General features: G+C 42.6%; 2 protein-coding genes across 4 annotated transcripts; one reads left to right on the forward strand and one right to left on the reverse strand.

Annotated features, from left to right (window-relative positions):
• Positions 1 to 700: 700 nt before the first annotated feature.
• On the reverse strand, positions 701 to 5,777 carry LOC126050907 (neuropeptide Y receptor type 6-like). 3 transcript variants are annotated; one of them, XM_049829431.1, is made up of 4 exons: positions 5,538 to 5,777; positions 5,322 to 5,425; positions 3,242 to 3,333; positions 701 to 3,139 (listed from the first exon to the last, which is right to left on the reverse strand). In XM_049829431.1, the coding sequence occupies exon 4, from the start codon at positions 2,062 to 2,064 to the stop codon at positions 943 to 945; it is 1,122 nt and encodes a 373-aa protein (XP_049685388.1). In that variant the 5' UTR covers positions 2,065 to 3,139; positions 3,242 to 3,333; positions 5,322 to 5,425; positions 5,538 to 5,777; the 3' UTR covers positions 701 to 942. The 3 variants fall into 3 exon arrangements, with proteins under 3 accessions (XP_049685388.1, XP_049685387.1, XP_049685389.1); XM_049829430.1 differs by having other exon boundaries at positions 5,322 to 5,435; XM_049829432.1 differs by lacking the exons at positions 5,322 to 5,425; positions 5,538 to 5,777 and adding an exon at positions 4,390 to 4,494.
• A 12,369-nt stretch (positions 5,778 to 18,146) lies between these two features.
• HNRNPA0 (heterogeneous nuclear ribonucleoprotein A0) lies at positions 18,147 to 21,156 on the forward strand. The gene has a single exon (XM_049829692.1). It carries the CDS (start codon positions 18,518 to 18,520, stop codon positions 19,463 to 19,465), a length of 948 nt encoding a protein of 315 aa, XP_049685649.1. The 5' UTR covers positions 18,147 to 18,517; the 3' UTR covers positions 19,466 to 21,156.

The following is a 21,156-nucleotide window of genomic DNA, read 5'->3' on the forward strand; positions in this document are numbered from 1 at the left end:
TAAAATGCAAACCAACCTAATTTTCTACTCAAAGAGGAACTTATAACCTGGATAAGTAGCTAAAGCAAAATTTACTCTGAATTCATAGTGTGTTTGTTCGATAATGGAGAATCTAAAAGGTCTGTTTTAAGGACCAGTAATGATGGTAACAGAAAAAGCAATGATCTCTACTGGTGGTTTGGAGTACGATACAATGCTTTTAGGATAAATGCTAAATATGTATTTCGTCTTGAACAGCATAAATCTGAGTGGAATTTTCAGTACATCAAATGGTGCCTGTATTAGTGCTCATTTAAAAAACAACAACCACCCCCAAAGAAATTCCCACTCTAGCCTTTTCCCTTATTAAAATACAATTTCTAGGCTGAACTGATACTAAACCAAAGCAAACTGCATGCTGGGGCTGAAAGGAAGGTGGTGGAGGCTTAGGATAACTTAAAGGGCCTTCCTTGCAGTATGAACTGCCTATAAACTGTTGTGCAGATTAACCAGAGGTGGAAACAATGTAGTACTGGAAAATTAAGAGGCCAGAAAACCATCTGTGAAAAGGCTGATGAAGTTAGGAGTGCCATAGTATTCATAGTTTAAGTGGGTGAGGCCAGGTGTTTAGGAAGGACAACTGCATCAGTGGCTGAAATGGAAATATTTTTATTGGTGCTAAGCTAGTATGCCAGTGACTTGGAAACTGTGGATTAAAAAAGTAAGATGTTAATACTGTTTATAATTCATTATTATTGATATTTAGGACTCTTAGAAGCAGTTTATTAGCATTAATACTATCATGAGGTACCTGTTAAGAGTATGCCTATGGGAGCATACTCCAGTTTTTGCTGAGCTAAATGGCAAAGACTTCCTCTAAACTCAGCAGTAACATGATCAAGACCTACAGAAAGAGATCATCTGCAACAAAATAGAAAATTTTGGAAACTGCTGTTGGATTTTTTAGATATCCACAGGGGGATTATTTAATTTCAAAGATCCTTTAGATGCATCAGTTTGCAGATTTGAAAGGGCAATATTTTCATACTCCTCTTGTGATGCTGAGCATCTGCAGTGGTGAACTAATACGATCAAATCCTTCTGAAAATTCTTGTTGAGAAATCCATAAAAGATGGGATTGATACATGTTGAGATCATGGCCACAAGGTGGCATATTGTAAATGCCAGATTATGATTGCAGCTCATTAGTGCCTCATAGTTCCAGTCAAAAATAACATTGAATATATTGAGAGGCAACCAGCAAGCTGCAAAAGTCACAACAATTGATATCAATATGATATTAATCCTTTTGTTTTCACTTAGTCTGCTCTCATTCTCTCTCATTCTGTCTGTTTTACCATGTCTCCTTCGAAGACATACGAATATCCTGAGATAGCAGATAAAAATAAACCCCAGTGGGAAGCAGTACTGGAAAACCAGCAGACTAGTGGTAAAAATCAGTCGTTCTGTAACAGATGGCCATGCTTCAATGCAAGCAACCTTGTTCTTGTAGAAATCATTATGGAAAGACAGGTGTTTGAAGGGTTCATCAGTTAATCGGTGAAAGATTAAAAAAGGAATGGATATTATGAGGGAAAAGCCCCAGGTGAAAAGAATTCCCCAGTAAGCATGTGAAATATTAGGCTTCCAGCCACGTGGGTTCACAATTAACTGGTATCTCTCAATAGCGATCAGTACAAGTGAGAAAATGGAGACTGTGACAGATATACTTTGTATGAAAGAACTTATTTTACACATAGCTTCCCCAAATATCCAGTAGTCCATTAAGGTATATGCAACCGTGACAGGAATACACATGATACAGATCAAGACATCTGATAGAGAGAGGTTGGCAATCAAAACATTGGTAACATTTTGAGCTTCTTTCCGTCTCTTTATTATAATAATCAGGCAAAGATTTCCAAAAAGCCCCACTATTGTAACTAATGTGTAGGCTGTAATAAGCAAGAATTCTGCAAGGAAGGAAGATTGGCATGTATCAAAATTCAAAAACTGAGAATAGCTAATGTTAGAGACAGTTTGATTAGACAGAATCTCACTGGGATGCTGAATGGCTTTATCCATTGTGAAGCATCTCCCAACCTATGGACAAAACCTAGTATTATTTAGAATATACCTTGTATGGAGCTTTCCAAGGCAATGATTACTATGAGTCTATCGTTATAGTTGGTGTCCTTGAAGTTTTGAGCAAGTCTAATATAATTAATTCCAGCACTGGAAAAGCCAGTGGTTGAGTATTAGTGGTTTTGTGTGTATATATATATATATATATGGGTGGAGGTTGATGCTACCTTTCTGAGGTTCTGCACTGACAGTGTTACAGACCTGTAGCTGATTGTGATGTATAAGAAACAGCAGTGATGGCTCTGATTAAACTTGTATGAACATTTTCATACAAATCCTCTTTTACCAACCGTGGATAAACTTTGCTTTTCAGAATAAAATATCTTAAGATCTGTCTCAGCCAAAGATTTAGCAAGGTTAAGGAATTCCAATGAGGATAATCTGTTGCTTTTTTGTTATCAAAAAAGAAGAACAGGGTCCTGCCATCACATTGCTAGCTTAGACGTCGCACTTAGATTTTCTCTAGAACTACAAAGCAATGTGAGCTAATACACCAAATTCTTCTGGCTTAAGCAAAATTATGTGTGCTTGAGCTTAAGTGATATTCAACACCTCTATGAATGACATCTTTAAGGGAGTTTCCTGTTCTGCTTATATATTAAAGATAGAATGTCCTTTTTCCTCAATCTAATCTGAGAAAAATGTAAACCAAACAAAGATCACATCGTAGCGATACACACAATTATTTCCATATCAGTAGTTGCCAAAAGTTGTCTCATTTCCCTACACACCGTCCACTGTTGTACAAGTTTGACAAATGACACCCCCCAAATTTTCTGTGGTAAGTGCAACATGTACTCAAGAGACACGGAGCTGATTGTTCTTTCAGTTCTCACTTAAACTGCTGTCAAGCAAAAATCTGATATTAGTACAATTCTGTTATAAAACTAATACTAATGGGAAGAATTAGATTCAGCAGAAGATCTTGATGGGTTTGAATTTATCACCAATTTAAAAAGTTACTCTTAAATCAAAGGCTCACCAACTTTCTGGCCAGAAAGAGGTTGTTTCCAACCTGGGAAAGGAAAAAAGAGGGATGTAAAGAGTTACTTTTAAAACTGAAAGATGGATAAATATGTTCTACACATATACCTTTCAAAACTCAACTCTAACTCACCTTAATTCTTTTTTGAAGTAGGAACTATTGGAAAACTAGCTGGAAGGAGGTCATTCTTCACCCCTAGTAATAAATACCATAGTGTTGAGAACCTGTGGAGAAAGGAGGATGAAGAAGCAGTGGGAAGTTAAAAAGGATGCGCAAAAAGAAGAAGGGATAAGTGGATGTTTCATTATTACTAGAAATAATCTGTTCATGTGTAGAAGATTTATCAACCTTTTCATAGAAATCATTGCCATCATTTAATCACTAAGGAATAAAAAATGTTTGATTGCTTGCATGAGATTAAACACCAAATCCAGGGTTAACCTGAGGACTATGATTCTGTAACTGTTTGCCCCCAGGCACTCAAAGAATATTCCAGCTAGAGTTATATCCTGGACTACTTTATCCTGATACTTCTGCTTGGCATTAGCTTGGGTGCTTCAATTTAAGGTTCTAAAAAACTCCCCAAAACCCAACACAACCACCTTTGGAGCATCTATTACCACTCTCATTCTGATTAAAACACACTTTTTAACTAGTGTAGTCATGTTGGAGCAAGAAGCAGCTGTAGATTTATGTGACTGTATGTGGCCCTCATGTTCCAAATATGACTTAATTTGTGGTCAGGGGCTAACATTAAGCCCTGTAGTCTCCCTAAATAACCCACCTGACTTGGTTACAGCTATATTGAGGGAATGGCATAGAAACCTGGACAATCATGCTGCAAAAGCTATTGAAGTCTAGTGGCTCAGATAGACTTTGTAGTCCCTTGCAGGTGTCCCCACTCCAGTAGGGCAGGAGCAAGAGCTATGTACCCAACTCTGTGTGCACCAGCTTGCAAAAACTCTTCTCCTAATGAGTCCAGGAGAAATAAAAGGGATTCTGAAGATACCACAGTCACACCCTGCAGAAACCGATGATGTGGCTGAGCAACAGCACCTTCAGGCAACATATTTCTTGGAATGCGCTATAAACCACTTTTCCCTGGAGCAGACTAATTGCCTGGCTGGATTTATCACACAGAAGGATGCATGTCCTGGAAGGACAAGAGGCCAAATGTTACCCTGGTGAGCTTTACTGCCACTTGAGATGTGTAAAGGTCTAAAGTCTGGCTGCTTTATCCCAAGCGTGATCTTTCTCTGCGCACTGCTTGTGGTATTCACCTGACTGGCGCAGATCTGAGCCCTGCCCTTCATGAGAAAAGATCAGGTGTTAGCAGGGGATCTGGCTTAGAAGCAAGATACCTTCAAAGACAAGCTCTGTTCTTCCCTGCTCTTTATGTGAGCAGGAGAAGCTGTGGGGACTCAAAGGGCATGAGGCTGAGCCAGGTTTGTAATATTTTATGCACTATTTGCTATGCTTGCTTATTTATCCATGGTTGCACAACATGGTTTGATAGCGAGTGCTGAATGTCCTCTCCCAAGAATTCAATGTGGGCGATAGGGCTTCTTTGGCACTTTCTACCATTACGGGGAAGTCCCTGTACTGACCTTCTGATCAGTTCACTCACTACATTAGCTTTAGGCACGCTGATCATCTACATTGTCCTTTTTTTCAGAAAAAAGATTAATTTCTTTTCACTGTTTGGTTTGTACTGTGAGTTAAAAAGTGTAGTCTTTAGCACATGTCATACTGCAAGGCAATTTAAATATTTCCTTGGCAATAAAACAATTACACCTGCCTCATTTAAACATGTGCAATATTCATAGCATTAGAAAAATAAGTTACACTAGTACTTGCTGCAGCATGCTGAACTCTATTGTAATACATACTGGCATTTTTTTAAGCTAATAAATATTAGTGGAATCAGCATCCTTGAACTGCAACTACAGCTGATATCAGAATTGGATTGAAGTGTTTAATAAGAGAACTAATTACTGCATTCCCCAGTCCATGCATTTTGAACAAGATATTCTACCACAATGAGAGTTACAGAGAGAAACACTATAAGAAATGATGATCCACTTAGCCTAGTTGTTTCATTCCTCTAGGTGCAGAAACATTACTGAAACGTGCATAAACAAAATAAAGTTAAAAGCATAGTAGAAAATAAAATGAGCTTTTAAAAGGCTTTCTTTCCTAATTATTTTCTTACCTATGTTAAAGATGCATAGTCCCATCCCTCCAAAGTGACCAGTAAATGTTTTGGTTGCCAACATCGTCTGTTTATTAAGTCCCAAAGTATTGCATAGATGAAATCTGGAAGATACTTTCCATTCAATTTTAAATATAGGATGTACAGAATACAATAATCCTTTAAAAGATATATTTCAGTATTTGCCACAGTTTTATGTATTTTCTGACTTCTTACCTGATGAAAAATTCAAGTCATATCCACACTGCCCTTAACAACTTTTCTTTTCCCTTTTTGAGTTAATTACAAAGCCAGCAAACACATCTCCTTTGTGTATAAAAGAATCCAAAGCAAAGCTATCTGCTGCTAAAGCGATACTTAAACTCTTCTTTCTTCTCTTTCGGAAACAAACCACAGTTTCACAATTTCCAACTGTGACTGAATCCAGCAGTCTGTGGAAAGGCTGCTGAGGAATAAAACAAGCTCTGGAATCCAAGAAGAGGCGAACAGCAATGAGCGGGGAGGAGAAAGGACCAGTAGTCATGGGGATGGATTTTCTTCCACTGTGTGGCTTCCCTCCGCCCTGTCAAACACCTTATCTTGCAATTTCATTTTCAATTATCTTATCTGTTTTGTAGTGCAAATGTTTTCCCTATTTTGGATTTCATACATAAACATCTGCAGATGGCTTATTGCTTTTTTAACTGGGGGAGATGGGAAAATACAGTAAGCTGCTTAGAAATAGCATGCACATCCTATTAAGTGTGTAATTTGCTCTATTGCAATTAAGATCATCATATTTTCATTATAAATTGCTAATTTAGCTTATACTCCAAAGATACAAAAATACTCCTGAAAAGCAAAACATGACATATTACACTAGCACATATTGAAAAGGTGCTTTATTATTTTTACTGTTTTTCCAGTAAAAGCCCATACCTTTTATAGTCACTTGTTTATAAAAATTAGCATTCAATGTTTCCCTATTGAATATTTGGAATGGATGTTTACGGGACAGGAAAGGAACTGGTTTAACCTCTTGCATTCGTACCTGGGTCCACTTAACCCACAGTATCTCAATCTCTTATGCTGAACCATCCTGTGGCTCTCCAGTACTAGAAAAAGCAGAGGCAATAGAAAATAGTCCAGAGTTAGCATGTGTTTGTGTGGGGACAGGCTTGGGAAAACTGGATGAGAATTCCCTCTTAAATTAGAGAAGTAGAAACCTGCACATGAAACACTTGAGAGAGAGTACTGGAGTCTGTCTTACTGCATCTGTTGATTTGGAAAGAATATTTTGAAAAGTAGTAGGATTTTTGGGATGAGCAAGACTGATGCTATACCTAAAGTGAGGGTTAGAACTAATTATCTGAAAATATTGTTAGTTGTCATGCTAGTGTATTTGTAGAAAATAGGGGTGGAGGGAGCCTCTCAGGTCAGCCAGACGAACCTTCTGCTTCTCGTGTATTTGTAGCTATTCATGATGTGTTTGTCTGACCTATTTTTTAAACATTTGTGGTAATCCTAGATTAGGTATTCAAGTGCCTAATTTACTGTTAGGAAGACTTCCTTAACACCTCCTTCTAAAATTTCCTTCACTTTAGTTTAGCCCATTGCTTTTTATTCTAGGTGTGGTCTGCGAATTCTGAAATTTCAACCAAAACGCTACAATTGAGCAATGTGAATATACTTTTCTGAAACATTTTTAGCTCTTGCTGGTTTTGATTATGTCAAAAGTACTATAAAAACAAAGCTTTTCCAAAGTACTTTAGAATTTCTGCTTCTGGTTGTAGTGTAGCCCAGGAAGTTAATCAAGACATAAACATGCAATGTGCTAGATATGCATCAGAACAAGCCATAAAGATGCATTATCTGTTTATAAAGGAAATAAGTCAAGAAAATTAAAAGATGTTCTGATTCTATTTATAAATTTCAAACAAAGGTCAGGTTGCTTATTAACATAGGCCTCTGTTTCTAATATAACACTGTATGCAGTCCTCCATCTGTGGAAAGACTGAAGTGTTTAACGTGTGATCCCCTTGGTTTTACAGCCATATCAATCTGCTGCCTTCTGTGGATTTAATTTTGTTGTAACCTGTTGTGAATTAGATCACATCTGACATCAAAGGCGTGTGGGTGTAGCTGCTCTTGGTCTGTTTATGCCTGACGTCAATGGTATGTATACTAAGTGGAATCTGTGGCTGTGCATAAGGGGATCAAGGTAGATTGTTTTCAGCCAAATGCTGTAGCATCTGTTTGCAAAAAAAGGTTAATGGATAGCAGAGTTGTATTTACTTTATATAAATGATCACCATATTTCTAAATTGCTCAATATTAAGTGATGGGAAAATAGCCGTTATCGGTAGACGTTGATAACTAACTGGAAGGCAGGATGGCAACTGTAATGAGAAGAAAACTTTATATTTAACCTCATTATAAAAAGTTAAAATATATTGCAGATAAGACTGCAATTGGCTTGCCAATGTCAAGTGTAAATTTAGTAACTCTGCCCTTGTGGGATTTCAAGCAGCTCAAACATGACTCTATATCATAGGAAATGGTAGGAGTTTTGATGCAATTTTTAAAGGGTTTTATTAGGGATTTCTGTCTCAATTTGCAAAACAAACAAATGAACACAAAACCTCAAAACAATCAGTGTACTGATTCTCGCTATACTGAATGCCAATCATTATATTGATTGTCATCTCATCGCAATCATTCCAATAAAAGCCTGATCCTAAAAGCTTTCCAGGTATAATAAATTGTTATAAATTATAGTTATAAATTGAAATAAATTGGAGCATCTTTTCCAAGCATCTGGTTATACAGCAGCTGGAGGCATGATCTCAACTTGTGTAAATGTTCCCAAGCTAGTTTTAAACCAGGTAGCAATTAACCATCACAAGCACAGAGCTCAGGGCACTGTCACCTGAACCAGCCAGCTCATAGCTAAACAGGGTCCATGTCTATGAAGTGCAGCCTCATCTTGATCACAGTGAAGACACGCTATTACTCTGGCTCCCAGGCTATGGCATACAGACCATGGGCAGTGTGGAAAACTAGGGTAAGTGATTTAGATGCCATAATATACAGTTTTTTCAGACTTTACGTTTGTAATAATGTCTGTTGCATTGGCAACAGCCTGTTGGTGAAAAATTCTCTAGCATATAATTGCTCTGAGCTCACCTTTTGCTTTGGCATTTACATGATTCCTTGCCCAGCAGGAATCTTTGCTGATGGCTGACCCCTCTAAGCTTTTGCTTAGTTTGCTTGCTTGCTTCTCCCATGTAGCTGTGCAGCAGTTCTTGTTCCTACTTGGTGCAGCCCCCTCCTTCAGAAAGCAAGATTTAGTAGAGACGTATACATACGATTTCTCAGCTTCCTAGCTGAAAGAGTTCTTTAATAGCAGTTTGGCTAAGAGCTGGTTCAGTGACCTGTAACATCTCTGAAGGATCTGGAATATTTCTTCCTAATAAGTATTATTCTTTATAGCACTTCAAAGAGGCACAGAGAAATAAGCAAGAATAATTGGAAATCTCTTATGTTAGTATCAGATGTGCTGGTTAATGTCACAAAAGTAAGATAATATGCTATAATGGAGGAAAAACACTGTCCCTTCACATTCTCCTGTTTTATGGAGAGATCAACACCCTAATAAGGTATTTTCAGCAAATAGGTTATAATTTTACCAAACTAGCAACATCTGAATGTCAACTAAGTAGGCACTGTAAATTTTTCTCCAAAAATCATGCAGATAACGAAGGATTGATGTATATGTGTAAGTTGGAGCACTGCTGCATGATTCAGAATTTTTTTTCCTAACTGGAAAAAATTATCACAAAAATCACTCAGGTTCACTACCTGGAGTTTAGGTTTCACTCCATTATATTGCATAGCTCTAGAGAATAGCTTTGCAATATCCTTGATGCTTCATTCTGGTTCGTACCTCTCAATTAGGTCATGCCTAGAATGAAAAGTCAACTATTTAAAAATCTGCTTTAACTTTAAATGAGTTACTTATAATAGCATATTCATTTTTAAAACTATATCATGCCATGAACTTTCGGCTAATTTCTGGACCTTATTCAGTTGACATACGATTGAGATGGAGACTGATATACTGTCTGGCTGGAAGGGTAGCATCTTTATTTTTTGGGTCAGCCAAGTTACTTTTCTTACTGAAAAAGAGATAAGATATGTGAGTAATTGTAATAGGAATGTGGCAGCATTAATTAATATTTTATAATAGTTTCCACTTTCCAAACCCTGATTCAATCCTTTGTAGCTTTCTAGAACTTCTCCAGCTGATGTCTTCTGAGAGTGATGTCTGCTACAGAATGAATTATTTCAATAGCTCACAGATTTTGGGGAATATGATCATTTGTATCTGGTTTTTTTTCCATTCTACAGTCTTTTTATAACAACACTGTGAGCACCAAACCCTGCTGTTCTCATGCCATGACATCTTTCACTGTCCTAATTGTTAATTAAGAAATACTTAAATAATCAAAAGGTTTTTCCTGTTAGTCTCAGTCTGTTTCAATTTTCCTGCGTGTTTCAAACTCTAATAAGTTTTGATTTTCTGAACTAAAAAAATGAATTCTAGGTTGCTATTTAGTGTCTAGAAAGCCTCACTTTTATACACCACCTCACTTTAAAATTTCTTGAATACCTGTGGTGGGTTGACCCTGGCTGAATGCCAGGTGCCTACCAGAGCTGCTCTATCACTCCCCTCCTCAGCGGGACGGGGAGAGAAAAATATAGCGAGAGGCTCATGGCTTGAGATAAGGACAGGGAGAGATCACTTGCCAGTTACCACCACAGGCAAAACAGACTTGACTTGGGGAAAAATTAATTTATTACCAATCAAACCAGTGTAGGGTAATTAGAAATAAGCCCAAATCTTAAAACACCTTGCCCGACCTCTCCCTTCTTCCCGGGCACAGCTTCGCTCCCGGATTCTCTACCTCCTCCCCTACAGCAGCACAGGAGGATGAGGAATGGATGTTGGGTCAGTTCCTCACACCTTGTCTCTGCCGCTCCTTCCTCCTCAGGGGGAGGACTCCTCACACTCTTCCCCTGCTCCGGCGTGGGGTCCTCCCTGGGCTGCCATGGGCTGCAGGGGGACAGCCTGCCTCACCATGGTCTTCCCCACGGGCTGCAGGGGAATGTCTGCTCCGGCGCCTGGAGCATCTCCTCCCCTCCTTCTGCACTGACCTGGGGGTCTGCAGGGTTGGTTCTCTCACATGTTCTCACTCCTCTCTCTGGCTGCAGTTTCTGTGCCCCAGCACCTTTTTTTTCCCCTTCTTAAATCCGTTATCCTAGAGGCACTACCACCATTGCTGATGGGCTCAGGCTTGGCTGGCAGTGGGTCTGACTTGGAGCCGGCTGGCATTGGCTCTGTCAGACACAGGGGAAGCTTCCAGCAGCTTCTCACAGAAGCCACCCCTGTAACCGCCCCCCCCCCCCCCCCCCCCCCCCCCAAGCTACCAAAACCTTGCCATGCAAAGCAATACAATAGCATGGATGTCTTACAGCTAATTTCAGGCAGGTACATGCTGAACTTCATAGCATAACGCTTCCTGCTGTTTTCAAACAAAGCTAAATGTCAGTCATGCAAAAGCACCACAAAAAACACCCTCCAGAGGTTCTGTGGAATGAGAAATAGATGAAGTCTAGGAATAGCTAAGGGAAGAAAAAAGCAAGCAGATTTTAATTTAACTGGAAAATACATAAAGAAAGATTTGCAGATGAAAAAGATCAGAGCATGGCTGAGATTGCCGCTGGCTTCAGGTTTTCCTTTGTGTTGTGGTTTAACCCCAGCCGAAACAAGGACATTTTGGCAAAACTTATGATCCTGGTCTGTCTCAGACTAAGATATAGTGAAAGATCTACCCTCTCACATCTGTCACAGCATTGCTAGACTCTTTGATCCTTGACAAGAACCTTGAGTTTTCAGACTGTATTTTGCTGTCTTGCTTTCATCCCATCACTCCAAATTATGACCAGCTCTTATATAAACTTTTAGGAAAGAGAAGAAAGGAAATCATCAATTACGACAGAAGAGTGAAAAGATGAAAAAGATAAATTGAGCTTTAGAGGGAAGTGGAGGGAGAGCAGGAGCTAAGGAAAGATGGTAATGTAAGTCCAAAGAAAAGGATACTAATTCAATTCTCTGATGACTTTCCTCTTAACCTCTCACAAAGGTGTGTTTCTCTCTTGCAGCACACTCCCCTTACAAAGGGCTTAGGGAAGATTTTGTTCAGTAAGGTGAACTTTTGATACTACTTGCTGAAGAAATAGTTCCTGTGGGTTTTCTGTAGCTACCTTTTTATCTGTAGAATATCTTATTTTGCATTAAGCAAATAAAAGAGAGGGGTAGTGTTTTATTTCCCTCTGAATTTGCACAGGGTAGAAGTTTTTATCCTTAAGAGTGTCATGTTCAAACTTGGTTTGTAGGTAGGCAAAAGACTATCTAGTTTCGTCTCAGTGCATTTTAATTAATCTTTTTTTCAATGAAAACCCTCTCCCAACCAGTGCTAATTCATGATAGTCTCAAAAATAAGATCACAGATTTGATGTTTATGCAGATTAAAGTACAAAGAGCAGAACAAAGTGAAAGATAAATCTTTTGCCAAAAAAAGCAAGAGCTGTCTCAAGGACAGCTGTATCTCTTTTAAGAAGTTCTTCATACTTGTAGCTAAAGCAAGGGGCCGGGATGGGGAAGTTTGTGGCGCTGCTGCGTGTTTTATCAAAAATGTCTTCCTATGAACTGCAAAATTACTCTCTGCCTGAGGTGTTGATTTGGGTAGGAGCGAGGCTTCTGAAACTCTAATAATATCTCCTTGAAATGATTACATTAAAAATCTAGGGGTTTACATCTAATCTAATCTAAAATTGCCTGAATATGTGTGAATCTCAGAGTGATCTGGGAAATGATGGTTGAATCCCCTCTATTCCCAACTGTTTCCACCTATGCACATTTAGAAAAAAATCAGGATTAGATCTGTCTATAGCTAAGATGATGTTATTACAGTCTTCAAAGAGCATAATGTCAATGCAGAACTAATTCAGCAAACAGTCTGCATGAGGAATCCTGTAGGTTTCAAAATGCTTTCCATCTGCTGAAAGATAAAACCAGACCTAAATCTAGAGGATTGCATTATACTAACAAAACATACTTAAACTCATAAAAAATCCAGTTGATACACTTAAATTGTTTAAAAAAAATGAATCTACACCTGTTGACTATGGAAGCCAACAGCACTGATATAAACTAAAGAGGCTGAAACATTAAAAGGTTATGACTTTGTGTTATACGAGGGTTTAGGTAATAAAAATATTTATAACTTACGAGAACTACTTTTGACTTCCTAATGCCCTTCTTCTGCCCCTGATGCTCTTTTCCAAAACTTCAGTATTCCTTTTCTATCTTAGAAGTTTGGACCCATTAAACAGTATGACGAAGTATGTCTCTTTAGTGACAAAAATTACTATAAAGACTTCCTTAATAATTTATTTTGTATCAGCCTTTACTAAGAATATATGGTAACATAGGAAGCCTACTGTTGGAAAGGGACTGTTCCGAGTCCTCTGTTTTATGATCTCTGAAGCAGTGATGCCCTCCTGTGGACTTTAGGTAGTATGCTTTCTGCTGGAATAACGAATATTTTCTGCATGAAAACAATGTAGGTTTCCTTCCTTCTAATACTCTAACACTAACTAAGATATCGCATGAAGACATTTAACACGGTTTATTATTTGGCTAGTGCCTCTGGTTTGAGAAACACTTTTTCTTTTGGTGATTATACAGCTGGAGCTTTTACTGGTGTTAGAAACTTAAACTGCTTATACAGTGAATTTTTATTCTGCGGGTTGCTATTTCAGAATTGAAACAGTGTAACGCTGCCATATCAGGAGGGGAAAATGTATTTCATTTTAATGGTGTTTGCCTAAAGAACTTTTAAATACATAGGACAATATTATGCATTTACTTGTATGTAGTTAAAAGCAGTTTAAAAATATGGTGGAGAAACTGCTGTAGCTGTTGGAGCGTTGTCTGTTTTAACAGATTTGTCACATCTCACATGCACAGTGTAAGACTCATTCTTTGCTCCTGCACTCTCACTGCTGTGGTACCTGTATGTCTCTCGTTTGCAGTGGCTCACATAGCTAGAGGGAAGAGGCACATTTTCAGCAGGATGTAAAGGCACATAGTTCATAGGATTGTGTCTAACAAGTGACTTGGTGCACTGATCGGGGGACTGGATGCCTCACGAGGCATGAATCCGACAGGAATTGGAGAGGTCTGGTTGGAGTCTCTGTGATGGCTCAGATGACCTGGGATGTCTGTGGGGTATGCAGGTGTATTGGGTTTGAGTGGCAAGGTTTTGGTCGTGGGGGGAGCGGTTACAGGGGTGGCTTCTGTAAGAAGCTGCTAGAAGCTTCCCCCATGTCCAACAGAGCCAATGCCAGCCGGCTCCAAGATGGACCCACTGCTGGCCAAGCCTGAGCCCATCAGCAACGGTAGTAGTGCCTCTGGGATAACCCATGCTGGAGCAGGGGAAGAGTGTGAGGAGTCCTGCCCCTGAAGAGGATGAAGCGTCAGAGACAACGTGTGATGAACTGACGGTAACCCCCATTCCCTGTCCCCCTGCGCTGCTGTGGGGGAGGAGGTAGAGAGTTCAGGAGTGAAGCTGTGCCCGGGAAGAAGGGAGGGGTGGGGCGAAGGTGTTTTGAGGTTTGGTTTTACTTCTCATTACCCTACTCTGATTTGATTGGCAATAAATTAAGTTAATTTTCCCCAAGTCGAGTATGTTTTACCCGTGATGGTAATTGGTGAGTGATCTCTCCCTGTCCTTATCTCGACCCATGAGCCTTTTGTTATATTTCCTCTCCCCTGTCCACTTGAGGAGGGGAAGTGATAGAGCGGCTGTGTGGTGCTTAGTTGCTGGCTGGAGTTAAACCATGACAAGGAGAAACTGATGTTTAGCTGTCTAGGAAACCCTGCATCTCCATAGCATGGTGGTACGTGTCAGGGCACAGGTATGTTTGCAGTGTACACGGCCCTTTCAGTGTGGGGCCTGAACTCTGAGAACATGATTTTGAGTGACTACATGAACTACATGAGGTCACTTACACGGCAGTTGGGAAAGGATGGTGGATGGGAGGACACCAGGTCAAGTGGAGTTTGGCCTTTCTGTAGTATCGGAGGAGACATTTCTATCTGCAAGAGATGGGTATATATATTTTAAAGGCATTTTCCTTTCATTAATCACCCAGTCAGAAGTGCAAATGAAGAGTCAGCAGTTGGGCTGTACTTGAGTTGTGTCAGCGACTGATTTTGACTACTGATTTGCTCACATCTTAAAGACCCTCATCTCCTCCTGCTGAAAGAAGTAGCGATTTCTTTCTTTGATCTCTTCCTTGGCTTACTTGTCTGTCTTGCTTTCAGGGAGAGAAAGTGAGCTGTAAACAAGCACTTTGTTTTCTTTGTTATCTGTTGAGGCCATAATTAGCTCCTCTTAATTTTTATTCCTTTTTGCTGTAAATTATTAAGAGTCTATAAAACTCTCATGGGTTATTTTCTACATGGAATAGATATTATTTTACCTTGGGAAGGGCCACACAGTTTTTATGGTAAGTGGTAGGCAAAATATATTTTTGTCTTTCCTGTAATTGTGTGGAGCTTGCAGACGGCCTCTGGGAAGAAGCTTTTTTTTTTTTTTAATAGAGTAGGATATGTTTGTTTGTTTTAAAACCACAAATATTTCAGTGAGACTATAGGCATATTGTCTGTTCTAAAACTAGATAAAAAGATTGTGTCTATTCATGCATTGAAATAAATGTCTCTAAACATGTGACATCTTTCCCTGTAAGTGGTTATCAAACACGGACATTTAATATTCCTGTCATATTAATAAGTTATTCTTAACAGACTTGGCTATAACAGAAAAGAAATCCAATTTAAGAAAAATCAGATTACTATATTGCAAGTATTAATCCTACCGGTTAATGATAATCATAGCCTTTGAGACTAAGGCATGAAAACTTGGCCCGCTGATAGAAATGAGGCCAGAATTTTACTAGCAGTATTAATCTGTGGAGTTGACACCATCTGAAGAGGAATAAGGAAGAATCTTTGAGCTGAAACATTCAGCCTCCCTGGACTTCATCTAGGGCTATAGTTAACTAACCTTCCAGCGCGGTCCATGTTACGCTTGTATCTGTGGGTCTCCAAGGGTGCATTTCCACGGCAGCTGATCTAAATCAGGGGGATGTTGCAGTTCTGCTTCCTCCCTCGTGCCAGCACCAGCACTCATGGGATCATGCAAAAAACTGTTTCAGAGAGCTGAGGCAGCTAAAAACTAAGCCCTTTTTCATGATAAAATTATTTTTGGTTGTTGCAGTTCTCAAGTGGATTGCTGTGTGTTTGCACAAGCATCAAGGCTGACACGTGGGAGAAGGCAGGATCACACGGCTGGAGGGCAGCAATCCCAGCGCAGATCAGTTCAGACAACTGTGGAACTGCATCCTGATACCGTGCCTAATACAAAACTGTAGCCACTGGATCAGAAGGGTCAGAATATTCAGTATACACCTTTATAAAGTCTCCCAGGGTTGGTCTTGGAGGGAAGACTTACACTCTTCTCCCTGAGCAAGGGACCAGTAATGTGTCTGACGGGATCCAGGATATGATCTTGCTGGAAACCAGGTCTGACAGTAATTTTTTATTAAGCCAGTCCCCAAAACTCTCTGATTTCCAGTACACTAATCTGGACTTCCCATCTGTGACTCAGGAGGGTAAGGTGACTTGTGACTGTGAGTTTTGGTGCCAATGTTCTTGGATGGTGTGGAGAATAAAATAGCACGGATAGGCTTTGGAAAGCCGAGCACCGGGATATAAACCAGGTATTACATGGGGGACTTTCAAGGAAGATTTTTGCAAGTCAAACTCTTTCTTTAGAGGTGCAGATCTTAAGTGTCTGGCAAATACTGCTGTGGTCAGAAATGTTCTCAACCTGTGCTAACTGGTAGAGGTAATATGACCCTTTCATAGGGAACAGTGTCCTAAAAAATTTTGGAAAACATCTATGGAATTATCATCATAGATGAAACGAGACAGACCTGCTTTTCAAGATCTAGTGCCTGAAAAAGCAAAGCATCAGAAAACAAGGAACAGAGCAAACAGGGAGAGGTGCCCAAATAGAAGAGGAAGTCTTATCATCCAAGTAGAGCCTACAGTCTATTAACATATACATTTACTTAACAGAGAGGGAGAGTGGCTTGAGTACTCTATATAGGGGTGCTTTAATGTTTCAGGAGTTCTTGAGGTTTGGGCTCACTTTAATATATTCGCTTATGTGGTTATTTTTTTCAAAGATTGTCTCAACGTCTAAAGGGAAACTTTCATCTCATTGTGGAAATAATGAACAAAGGAAGAAGCTACCTGAAGGGATTGTGAAATTGCCTTCACTGAAGGTTTTAGAAACAGATTAGTCAATTATCCGTGAGGAGGATTAAGTTAACCTGAGTTTCAGAAACTGTGCGGTGCAGGTGCTAACGTGCCTAGCCAAAAGTGAACTGCCCTTTTCACCTTCAAGGAAAAGAAAATTTCGCCACAAAAATTGTTCTTAGCTCCTAGATAATTTCCAACATAAACCCTAGTGGGTGTAAGAAAAAAAAATAAATACTGTTTCTGATGAAAAATTCAGTGTGTTGAAAAGAGTGCTGCAGTCTTCAGGCTGACAATGTTTAAGGTACTATTAAGGTCAACCAACCAACCAAGCAAAGGAAAAGCATCTCACTATTAGTCATTTCAGAGAGCTTGCACACCCTTGAACAGCTCTGATTATTTCTTTAAGAAAATACCTCCTTTTCGAGCTAAGGAGGGATTTAAGGGTGAGAAGAGGAAGCAGCAGCAGGGTTGGAAAGAGGACTGGGAAACGGCGGAGGAAACGGTAGCAGGAAAATCAAGGAAGACGCTGCCTGCGGGAGCATGTTGGAGAGGGAAAAACGGACACGAGGGAAGGAGAGCCGGCCAACGCTGAGAGGCAGCAGACAGGGACTGGACCAAACGGAACGGTCAAAACCCCCGAAGAAGGGGACCCGCTCCCCGTCAGGAACAGCCTGTCCGTGCTGCCCCGAAGGAAACGAAGGGGCAAGGCTGGGGCCCACAGAGGCGGAGGACGGCACACAGCCCGCAGGTAAACAAAGTCCTACCGGACCGGGCTTGAGCCAGCTTTCGGTCCGCCGGTAACCCCTGCTCCCGGCCCTTAGCCTGGCGAGGCCGAGCCCTGAGGGGGCAGCGGCGCCTCAGGCCGGGAACAACAGCGAAGCCCGCCGGGTCTGAGGTGCGGGGGACGCCCGGGGCGTGTGTGTGTGTGTGGAAACGTCCCTCCGTGACAGGGCGGGGGGCGCGCGGCCGCCTAACGGTCAGCGTTTCAAACGCTCCCGCGCGAGCCGCCCGCCGACCACTCCGCCCGCGGGGCGGGGCCGGAGGGGAGAAAGCGCGCGGCCGCGCCGGAGGCGGCTCATTGGCTCCCGTCCGTTGGCTTGACGCATTGGCGCAGCCCGGGCCCGGCCCCGCCCCTTCTCTCGGCGCGCGCAGGAGGCGCCCCAACATCACCGGCCGCTACTAGCGCGACTCTATTGGCTGCACCGCCGCGTCCGTCACCGGCCAACCCCCGGGCCTTTTGCCGACGCGCGGCGGAGGTCGCGACCTCTGATTAGTCGCCGCGCTCGTCGATCGCGGTCGGAGCCCCGCCCCTAAAGGTGAGTCGCGGACGGCGCCGGCGGCGCGCCCTCATTGGCGGCGGCCGGGCGGGCGGGCGGGGCTCCCAGCGTCCCCTTTGTGTGGGCACCAGTCGCCGGCCCAGCTCTGGAGAAGTAGCAGCCGCCATTTTGTGCGTGCTTGTGTTTTTTCCCCCCCCGTCCCCACATCCCCCCCCCTCCCCTTTCTGCGGTGAGCGGCGGCAGCCGGGACGCCCCGTCTACTTCTGCTGGTCAGGTGAGGCGAAGCGAAGGCGTCGGGCCAGGCCGAGGGAGCCCATCGCCGGCGGCTGCCGCAGCCGTGAGGTCGCGCTGTTGGCAGCGAGCGAGGGGGAAAAGCAAGCGGCAAGACGGAGAAGGGGGGGAAAAAACCTTCGGAGCTGCCCCCCAACAGGAGGAGGAGTCTCGGCGCCAGGCCCAGGCGCAGCCCCGGCACCGGCGGCAGCATGGAGAACTCGCAGCTCTGCAAGCTGTTCATCGGCGGCCTGAACGTGCAGACCACGGAGGCCGGGCTGCGGGAGCACTTCGCGGCCTACGGTACCCTCACCGACTGCGTGGTGGTGCTCAACCCGCAGACCAAGCGCTCCCGCTGCTTCGGCTTCGTCACCTACTCGGCGGTGGAGGAGGCCGATGCCGCCATGGCCGCCTCCCCCCACGCCGTGGACGGGAACGCGGTGGAGCTGAAGCGGGCCGTGTCCCGGGAGGACTCGGCCAAACCGGGGGCCCACGCTAAGGTGAAGAAGCTCTTTGTGGGCGGCCTCAAAGGGGACGTAGGCGAAGGGGACCTGGTGCAGCACTTCAGCCAGTTCGGCCCCGTGGAGAAGGCCGAGATCATCGCCGACAAACAGAGCGGGAAGAAGCGCGGCTTCGGCTTCGTCTATTTCCAGAACCACGACGCCGCCGACAAGGCGGCCGTGGTCAAGTTCCACCCCATCCAGGGCCACCGCGTGGAGGTCAAGAAGGCCGTGCCCAAGGAGGACATCCAGTCGGGCGGGGGAGGCGGCGGCGGCTCTTCCAGGCCCTCCCGGGGAGGCAGAGGAGGAGGAAGGGGTCGGGGCGGCGGCGGATCCGGCAACCGGGATCACAACGGCCTTTCCAAGGGAGGCGGCGGTTACAATAGCTACGGCGGCTACGGTGGAGGAGGCGGCGGCGGCGGCGGTTACGGCTCCTACGGCAGCGGCTCCTACGGAGGCGGCGGCGGCGGCGGGGGAGGCGGCGACTACGGCAACGGGTACGGCGGGTTCGGCAGCTACAGCCAGCACCAGTCCTCCTACGGCCCCATGAAGAGCGGCGGAGGAGGTGGAGGAGGGGGCGGCAACTGGGGGGGCCGCAGTAACAGTGGACCGTACAGAGGAGGCTATGGTGGGGGAGGCTACGGGGGAGGCTCTTTCTGAGCTGGAGCGCCCATACCCATTGGGGGTGGCGTGGAGAGCCCTCCCTTTGATACGGGGCAGCTTCTAAATGGTTTCTCCCCTCATTCGCCGAAGGGCAGCTCCTTTTAAATGCCTCCCTGCTGTGGGAGCAGCTCCTAAATGCCCCCTGGGGGTCGCCTCTGCTGCCTGTGCCACTTCTTTCTCTCTGAAGATGGACTGGGCCCCACATACACATACTTTGTGTTACAGTCATTGATGGACTCTATTTTTTTATTATTACTTGGACCTTGGTCGTTTTTATACTAGCAACGAAAAATGTCTTGTTTTAATTTGTTTTTTTGGGGGTATGGGGTGGGAAGTGTCTTGCTGATCTGGAGTAAAAACTGGGGAGGGTTATGGGGGAATTTCCTTTGTTGTAAGGACTCGATACCTGGCTACTACATTTTTTTCTACAAAATCTACTCGGATCCCATGACTGAAATTAACATTTCTGTAAAGGAGGAAAAAAAAAAATCGTTTTTACGTTTTTTATTTTTTAAATAAATCATTGTGTTCATTGACCTTTACATGTCTAATTTTTTTTCCTAGGATCCATTCCGTACGGTTCTATGGCTTTTCTAGGTTTGAAGCAAGTGTTCCTCTGCTTTAAAAGCTCTATGTACTTAGAGTAAATATTTTATTGCCAGTAAAGGTCCTGATTGACTTTTTTGCTATCCCCCTAGTGGATTTATTGGTTTTCAAACACTCGACAGAGAAATTTTTGAAGTGCTAATCCGTGGATGTGGTCTGTTTTTAAAATACTCGTTCTCACTTACGCAGTTTGTGTGCATCCACCATCTTGTACTAGGCAGTTTGACGTGCTGACATGGTTGGTCAATTTTTTCTATAGGACTTTTCCATCAACGTATGTACTGTGTAGTTTTGAAGAAATAGTTTGTGTTAAGCATGTGCTTCATTCATATAAAATGTTCAGAATTTCCAATTGCTTAGTTTCAAGTCCTCTTATCGGTTTGTCTGTGTATGATTCCTTTCAGGAAAGGGTCGACATTTATCCCTCCTATTAAACGCATACTTGTTTTCATAGTACCGGGTTAACAGACTTTTCACTCTGAACTATTGTCCTTCATTAAAGTTCCCCGAGAATCTCTCGCAGCACCATCTACCGACAGGATGGCAGCCCCCTTGCTGCAGGCTTCGTTACAGCAGGAGTAAAATTGGTTTGCTAACAATTGTACTAGACTTTTGAAAGTTATTTTATGCCACTAGATGACTGGTGTAGAATGCAATGACATCTGCATGTGAATAAAGATGGGCTCCATGAGTATTCACTGGAAAAAAGGAATGGATTTGCAATACCTGCCTGAGCACGTTTTTGGGGTGTTTTTTGGTTTTTTTTTGGTTTGTTTTTTTAAAAATAATTGCAGTTGCCCATATTTCAAAAAGCGATAATCTAAACTACGTGGGCAAAGTGCTATGATAAATGAGCCAGCTAAGTGTACCAGTAACATAGGTGCCAGTTGTAAAGCAAAAATATCTGTGTAGTCTGCTTGATTAACAAATGTATATTTGTAGCCCTTTCACGCAATAGAATTAAAGTTTGTTGTTTATTAAAAAGCATAATGTTTTAGGGGAAAACTGCCTTCCTGCATAGAAATATAGAATAGCAACGTTTATGGGTTTATGGATATCAAATAAAGATTTGAATTCCTTTA

The sequence above is a fragment of the Accipiter gentilis genome, chromosome 26 (genome assembly GCF_929443795.1).
Source record: "Accipiter gentilis chromosome 26, bAccGen1.1, whole genome shotgun sequence".
Lineage (NCBI taxonomy): Eukaryota > Metazoa > Chordata > Aves > Accipitriformes > Accipitridae > Astur > Astur gentilis.

Coding starts and splice junctions, on each gene's coding strand:
- LOC126050907 (XM_049829431.1), bottom strand. CDS start 2,064: ATGGATAAAGCCATTCAGCATCCCAGTGAGATTCTGTCTAATCAAACT.
- HNRNPA0 (XM_049829692.1), top strand. CDS start 18,518: ATGGAGAACTCGCAGCTCTGCAAGCTGTTCATCGGCGGCCTGAACGTG.